Source organism: Abrus precatorius, unplaced genomic scaffold (assembly GCF_003935025.1).
Source record: "Abrus precatorius isolate BTA unplaced genomic scaffold, Abrus_2018 Scaffold10, whole genome shotgun sequence".
NCBI lineage: Eukaryota > Viridiplantae > Streptophyta > Magnoliopsida > Fabales > Fabaceae > Abrus > Abrus precatorius.
In genome coordinates, this window is record NW_020874292.1 from 4,387,300 (window position 1) to 4,395,078 (window position 7,779).

Here is a 7,779-nt window from a genome sequence, read left to right on the forward strand (position 1 = left end):
CATTTATCAAATAATACTTAAATGTGTTTGTTCTAATTTTTATCTTATGTTTGTTTTAATGCATAGGAACTATAATTATATTATAGTTTCTATGAATAAGACTGTGAATATAGATACTGAAGTTGTTTCTGAAACTCCTCCTGTATTATCTGGAAGTGTCGAAAGACTTAAAAAACAATTTTCAAATATTTAAAAATATTTTAACAAAATTGGTGTAGATAAGGATGGAGTTGAAAGAGTTGTGTGCAAATATTGTGGCCATGATTATGCTATTAAAAAAAATCCTAAGACAAAAAATTATTATGGAACTTCACATTTAAGTCGACATGTTTCAGTTTGTAAAAACATTCAAAGTTCAAGTGTAGATGCAATTCCTACTCAATATGTAAATTTTAGTGTGAGAAACATTAACCAAAAGACTCAATGTAATATTCTTGCACAAGCCATAATCAAACATGATTTTCCTTTCAACTTTGCAGAGTATGATATGACCAGAGAGTGGATCAATTATGTGAATCCTAATGTTATAATACCTTTTAGGAATACTGTTGTGTCAGATGTTAAAAAAAATTACATGAGAGAGAAGGAAAAACTCGAATAAGTCATGTGTAATATTCCTAATAGAGTATGTCTTACCTCTAATGTTTGGATAGCAGCTACAAGTGAGGGTTATATTTGCATAACTGTTCATTTTGTTGATAAGAATTGGAGATTATTAAGTAAGATTCTTAATTTTTGTTGAATAAAACTACCTCATATTAGAGTTGAATTAGAAGCCACTTTATTTGATTGTTTGAAGCAATGAAGAATTGATAAAAAGAAAATTTCTATTACTTTAGATAATGCTTCTGCCAATGACAATATGTAAGATATTTTAAAAAATTATTTTTGTGTGCAAAATAGTTTGTTGTGTGATGGAGAATTTTTTCATGTGTGTTATTCTGCTTATATACTTAATTTGATTGTACAAGAAAGTCTAAAAGTAGCTAATGAAATACTTTTTTAAAATTAGAGAGAGTGTTAAGTATGTAAGAGGATCCAATGGAAGGATGGTTAAATTTCAAGATTGTATATAAGCTGCTGGAATAGACACAACAATTGGGTTAAGATTAGATGTTTCTACTAGGTAGAATTTGACATACTCAATGCTTGAGAGTGCAATCAAGTATGAAAAAGCTTTTGATATTCTTCAAGTGGTTGATAGGAATTATAAATATTGTCTATCATATGAGGAATGAAAGAAAGGAAAGTAATTATGTGAATTTTTAGAGCTATTTTATGAGACTACAAATATGGTTTCTGGTTCTTGTTATGTGTGTTGTTAGCTTTTGGATCTATTCTTGACCCTCGTTTGAAACTTGATTTTTTAAAATTCTGCTACACCAAGCTTGATCCTTTAACCTCTCATGAGAAGGTTAACAATGTGAAGGATAAGTTTGATAAACTTTTTGGAGAATATGTAAACAGTTTAATGCTACAAGTGGCTCTCAACCTTCCAATGAATCCAATTTGTTGTCAAAGTCACATGGAGATGAAAATAGGTCAAAGAAATCAAGATTGTTCAATGTATGTTCTTTTATATCATTTTAATTATGGTTTAGGGTTTAGGGTTTGAAACATTTTAATTATGTTTTTCTTATTTTTGCTTGTTTAAAGAGTTATTATGTTATATTTTGCAGGAGTTTAAAATGTTTCAAAATGAAACTAAGTCTACCATTGGTAAGAGTGAATTGAATTTGTATTTATATGAGTCACAAGTTGATTATGATGATACTAAAGAATTTGATGTGCTTCATTATTAGAAGAATAATTAAAAGAGATTTCCAACACTCTCTATACTAGCACGAGATGTACTTAGCATTCCAATCACTACAGTGGCATCAGAATATGCTTTTAGCTTTGGTAGACGTGTTCTCACTAAATATAGAAGCTCTACACTGTTAGAAAGTCTAAGCGGTAATATTTATTCTAACCACCTTTTATGATTATTATATAATTTGTACAAACATAATTATATTTTTATTGCTTGAGTTTAGATAATTATGAAACAAAAATACTAGAGTCTACTATGCAATAAGATGTTGAAGAGTAACAAGCAGGTGAAGTATGAATCTATTAAGAATTAATATGTTAATTTTTTTTTACTAGTTGTTTTATCATCTTATTTTTGTTTCTTTCAGAGAGAAAATGACAGAGGTGAATGACACTTAACAATTGGTACATTGGCTTTGTGAATTTTGTTGTTATCTTCTTTTTTACTGTGCTGAAAAGACAAAGGAGCTATTGAGATTAGTTCTATTTGCACTTGGACTGACTTTCTTTTGTTATAAATGATTTTATGTAAATTTAAATTATTTATAGAAATTATGTTACTATACTGATGTTTAATTGCTTACAAAATATTTGGTTGTATCTTGCATGTTTAATTGTTAATAGAAATTCTCAAGGTTGCTTTTTAAGAGAGTGTAACTGTTGTTTTAATATGATTGATAGTTAAGAATGAAATTAAAATTGAATTAGAAATTTGTATTTGCTAAATTTTTTTGACTCTTAAAGCCCTAACCCTAACCCTATCCTTATAAGCTTTTTGACCCATAGGACTTTTGATTTATTGGGCTTTTTAACCCACAGAACTTTTTGGCTCTAACCTATATAAGCTAGAATTAGAACTGAGTCAGTTGGACTTTTTGACATCTTTACACTAAGAGATGTATCAACTCTTAAAACAACTTTTCTAAACTACTAATTGTAGTCAATTATTATTGTAATATTAATATTATTAAGAAGATATCACAATTAGCCTTTAGAATATAATAAATACTTTTTAAAATAAAATGTTATTATAATTAGATGCTTAAAATTAATTTTAAAAACTAATGTTAAAGAATTGTATTTTCTTTCTTTCTCTCTTCCTCTCTAAATTTTTTTTAATACAACCAAAAGTATTATTTTTTATAATTTTAAAACATCTAGTAAATTCTTTTTCATTAATTATATTATCCTTAACTTTGTTAATTATTTCTTCTTCTTTGTTTGTATAATTATTATCATTGTTATCATGATCGTGCTCTTATTTGATTGATATAGTTAAAGGTATATAAAAAAATTTATTTACTTAAATTTAAAAATTATAAAACAAAAAAGGTTAAGAAATTAAATTGAAATAAAAAAAATTTCTGAGAACTAGAATAAAATAAACAAATGATCAAAAAAATAAAATTGAAACATTAAAATATTAGTTTATCTTTCAAAACAAAAATCAAGTTTCTTTATATGAAATTAAAAATATCAAATATACACATAAAAAACTCGTATATATATATATATATACACACACACTTATATATAATTGGAATATCAAATTCAACACTTAAATTTAATAACTTCTCATGAAATGCAAAATTGATCAATCTAACCATTAAATCAACTCTTATTTCTATCATCACTTATAATAAATTTTATATAATTTAGATATTTGTTCATTGTTACAAATTATGAGATTGATCAATCCCAAGCTACTGATTTACTGATAGCAAACCGTCCAAGCCTTTCTTTTGAGATCATGCCAACCTCTTACACCCTTACCCATGTATTATCTCAAGAGCAGTGCCTTCTCTAAATAAGTAAATCGTCAGTGTTTCAGCCATTAAGTAAACACCTTATCTACAAACAAGCATGGTTACCACTTGCATAATCAACCAACCAATTAATTGAATTAAGCTCTGTTACGAGAGTGTTGCTGTTAGAGTAATAAAACATGCCACTTCTTCCACCACTTTAATTCTGTTCTACTTAAAAGACAATTTACATTTCATTGTTTTCCAAATTCCTAAGATGAGCTGAGCTGAGCTGCGATGACATATTAATTTATCTGCTAGGATGAAAAATGGTTAGCTCAAAATTATGCTGCAGCGTCCAACAAGATTCTGATGGCAAGTTCATGCAAACATTTTGCTGAATTAAACAATTATTCATGTCCCCAACCAAAACAGACATAGATTAGACTTACACAACAAAAAGTGCATGAGTCATTTCATAATTACAATGCATCTGTTGTATTGGCTATTCCTCTCCTCAACCTCCTGAGAGAATCACCATGAACAGCAGGCTCTAATAGGGAGGCACCCCTTTCCTTCTCATTCTCATTAAAACAGTACACAGGAGCCTGCCAATTTGGATCCTCTAGCACTGCTCCAACCTCAAATGTCATCACATGAGCAGTATATCCTGCAGTCACGGCCAAATTTCAAACAACAAATTTTTTTTCTTGCTTCATTCCATTCAATGTAAATCTCAGCCATGATGGAATATACAAATAAAACAGTAAATCCCTAAAATAGTTTTGGAGATTATACATGCCTAACAGTTTAAAAAACTTTCGATTAGTCCCAAATTCTATAAACTGTCTTTATTTCCTCTTCTATTTTACTTTTCATATAATTTGGATCCCCTCATACTCTTAAATAACATAATGTGGTCGTGATAGAGAGAAAAAAAAAAAATTTATTCAATAAAGATATACTATGATTAGTTATACGACCCACTGATCAAATTTAATAAACATTAAGCATTTTTCTCTCTAATATTCCGCATCAGGAATTCAAATTCATTTTCATAGTCCTTTTTTACTTAAATAAAAAAACTAAAATAATTTTTTTTTTTTAACATCAGGGACTAAGATGTCATGGTCATTAAAAGAACTAATTTGATCCCCTTACTCGCAAATAAACCCTAGGCATAAAAAATGTAAGATTAAAAATGGGAAGAAAAAAGAGGATGGTGGGTAAATAAACCTGAGTAGAAGACCCACTTAACGGGTCTTTGAGTAAGGACATCCTCGTAGTACCAAATGAAATCAACCTTCTCCCACACATTGCAGAGGAAATTATCAACATTTTGCTGACCCAAATAGGTAGCACCGTCGAGCCAATTGGGGCGGAGAATACCGACTTCTACGTGCAAGACTTGGCACTCCTTCTTAGAGGGATCGAGAGTGTAGATGAAGGAGGTGCCGTTGTTCCATTCAAGGTCGTATGTGACGACGTCGTCTAGTTGATTCTGGATTATGTTGAAGTTGCGACCGTTGGGCCAATCGTACCACAAGTCTAGCTTCTGGAGAGTTCCGCTTCTGTTCATGAACATCAACGCGTGGAATTGATGCGGCCAATCAGCTGGAATTGGCTCCTCTTTCGCCATTGAATTTGAATGTGAGAGCAGAAGGATCACCAACACTAACACACATATTGCTTCTTTTACGGCCATTCCTGCATGAATATTGATAAGATCATCGGGAAAATAAACAAATAAAGAATGTCATGTTTATTATTATTATTTTAATGTAATTCAGGGGCTTATTTATTCTTTTAATATTTTTAAAAAAATAAATTCTTAAAATAATATCTTTTGAAAACATATTGTCTATCTCTTGTCTTTTATCACGTAAGCACGTTTTATCCACTCTATAAAAAAATAATTTTTTAATTAAATTTCATCTTCAACATAAATAAACTTATGAAATTGGGGCACGAGCCATCAGGTAAATATCATTTGTGTATAAATAAAATTAACTAGATTAAGGCACATGTCATCCCAATCTAACTGATAATTTTTTTATTAGTATAAACTTATTTTTGTTTTTTGTTTTTAAGTTTTATAAGTAGGAGAGACAAAACTTATTATTTTTATTTATTTTTAAAATTATATATTAGACTTATTTAAAATTAACATGAAGATAGAGAAAGTGAGAATGAAGTTAGAGGAGCAAAGAATAAAGTAATAATGAGATTTGGAGAATAGGAGAGTTAAATTAGGTGAAAAGAGTGAAGAGTCTTTGAAAATAGACTAATTTTTTATACAATAACTTAGAACAAATGTGTGTTGGAATAAATAATAATACTCAGCTTCTTTATTTCTTAAAAATTATAGAAATGTTATTTGTGAAGTTCTCCTCCAAAAGACACTTTTTTTTTAAAATTATTTTTGTAAATTGGATCAACAAGATACAATTTTATTAATTTCATTTATGCAACAGAGAAAACTTATTAGATTATGACACATAATGCAATCTTATAATTTTGTCTCTGTTAAAAATAAAATTTAATTAAAAGTAAACTTTTTTTTTTTATGTCATAAACGAAACTGATACTAATATGACAAAAGACCTTATACATGTAATATGTTTTTAAAAAATATTATTTTAAAAATTTATTTTTTAAAATATTAAAAATAAATAAGTCATAATTTAGGTGAGATCTCTCACATCTCAACTTGGTCCGTCACACTTACTAAACAAAGATTCTTTAAAATTTAGTAAGTAATTAAAAAAAATAATGAAAGTCATACACTCTTCAAGGTATTTTTCTTAACTTATTTTTAATTATTAGTTAAAATTTATTTAAAATTAAAACATTAAATGAGTTTTACTTTTTTTATTCTTATATTTAAGTTTCTATTACACTTTTATAGTTTTTTTAAAATAAATTTCATTTAATAACTAATAATTCGTTAAAAAGAGTATATTAGAAATTACGTTATTAACAATTTTTTTACAAAAAGAATATAAATGAATGAAATTTAATATTCACTGCTCATCCACATTTATTATGAAATTTTATTTTATTATAAAAATATTATTTTATAATTTGAAAGATTAAAAGAGAAAAAAAAAGTAGGTGAATAATAAGTCATCTAACGAAGGAAAAATAATATATATATATATATATATATATATATATATATACACTTTATAAAAGTATATAATTATTAAAAAAAAAGAAGACGATAACAATATTAATTATTAAAGGCAGAAATCAACCAACATAGATCGATAGATTTGTTGTATATATTTTATAACCAAATATTAGGAAGAGATGACAGCTATACATAGGCTCGATTACAGGGATATCATTAGGATATATGTTAGGAGTGTAAAGTGTATATATTCCATGACTATATAATATAACAGACAAGGCTTTTGGCTATAATCTTACTATGGTATCAGATATGTCATAACCTAGTCGAGAACGGGCAAAAGCATCTATCCACGACAGAGAACCATTAGTATTTTTAAATAATTCTTTATAATTAAACAAAAATTATCAAAATTTTACTGATTATTAGAAAATAAAATTATATAACTTTTTTTTCCCCACAAATATAAGTATTTTATTAAAGAAAACATTTAAAAAATTGATTGAATTATACTAATTTCTCAAATAGCTTAATCGTATAATTATATACTCATGTATTGGCCTTGTTGATTTCTATGACACTGTAAGACATTTGTTTGTTCCCAATTAAATGAACTTAGAACAAGTTAGTTGGAAAAAGCATAGATTATAACACTCCGTGCATTTTGAATTACAAGCAATCTCAGCTATTTACAACTTTTTCCTGCTAATTTATTCAATTCTTTTAAATTTATTCAATAAAAATTTAAACTGAACTGAAGAGAATTCCTTGCCACAAACAGGCGACGCCATCCTTGTACCCTTCCATTTTTACTGGATACCGAAATATTAAAATGAGTTTCTCACGGTGTCTACATTTTTACAATACTTTAATTTTAGTAAAAAATATATATCTTTTAGTTTTTTATTTTTCTAAATTAAACACTTTTATTCGCTAGTGATAATGTGACTAACTAAAATATTGTCGTATCAAATTTTTTGTTGTATCATGTTATCACCAAGGAACAAAAATGTCAAATTTTAAAAAATAAGGACTAAAACCATAAGATAAAAATTTTGAATGACTAAAATCAAAATCTTACAATACTTA

General features: G+C 27.3%; 1 protein-coding gene across 1 annotated transcript; it reads right to left on the minus strand.

Annotated features, from left to right (window-relative positions):
* Nucleotides 1-3,407: 3,407 nt before the first annotated feature.
* LOC113852678 (uncharacterized protein At4g14100-like) lies at nt 3,408-5,303 on the minus strand. Its single transcript, XM_027483019.1, has 2 exons — nt 4,794-5,303; nt 3,408-4,227 (listed from the first exon to the last, which is right to left on the minus strand). The coding sequence occupies exons 1-2, from the start codon at nt 5,260-5,262 to the stop codon at nt 4,040-4,042; spliced, it is 657 nt and encodes a 218-aa protein (XP_027338820.1). The 5' UTR covers nt 5,263-5,303; the 3' UTR covers nt 3,408-4,039.
* Nucleotides 5,304-7,779: the final 2,476 nt, after the last annotated feature.

Excerpts from the sequence above, each read along its gene's own strand:
- LOC113852678 (XM_027483019.1), bottom strand. The coding sequence starts at position 5,262 with ATGGCCGTAAAAGAAGCAATATGTGTGTTAGTGTTGGTGATCCTTCTG. Across the intron at positions 4,228-4,793 it reads TAAGTGGGTCTTCTACTCAG|GATATACTGCTCATGTGATG; the intron begins GTTTATTTACCC and ends CCGTGACTGCAG.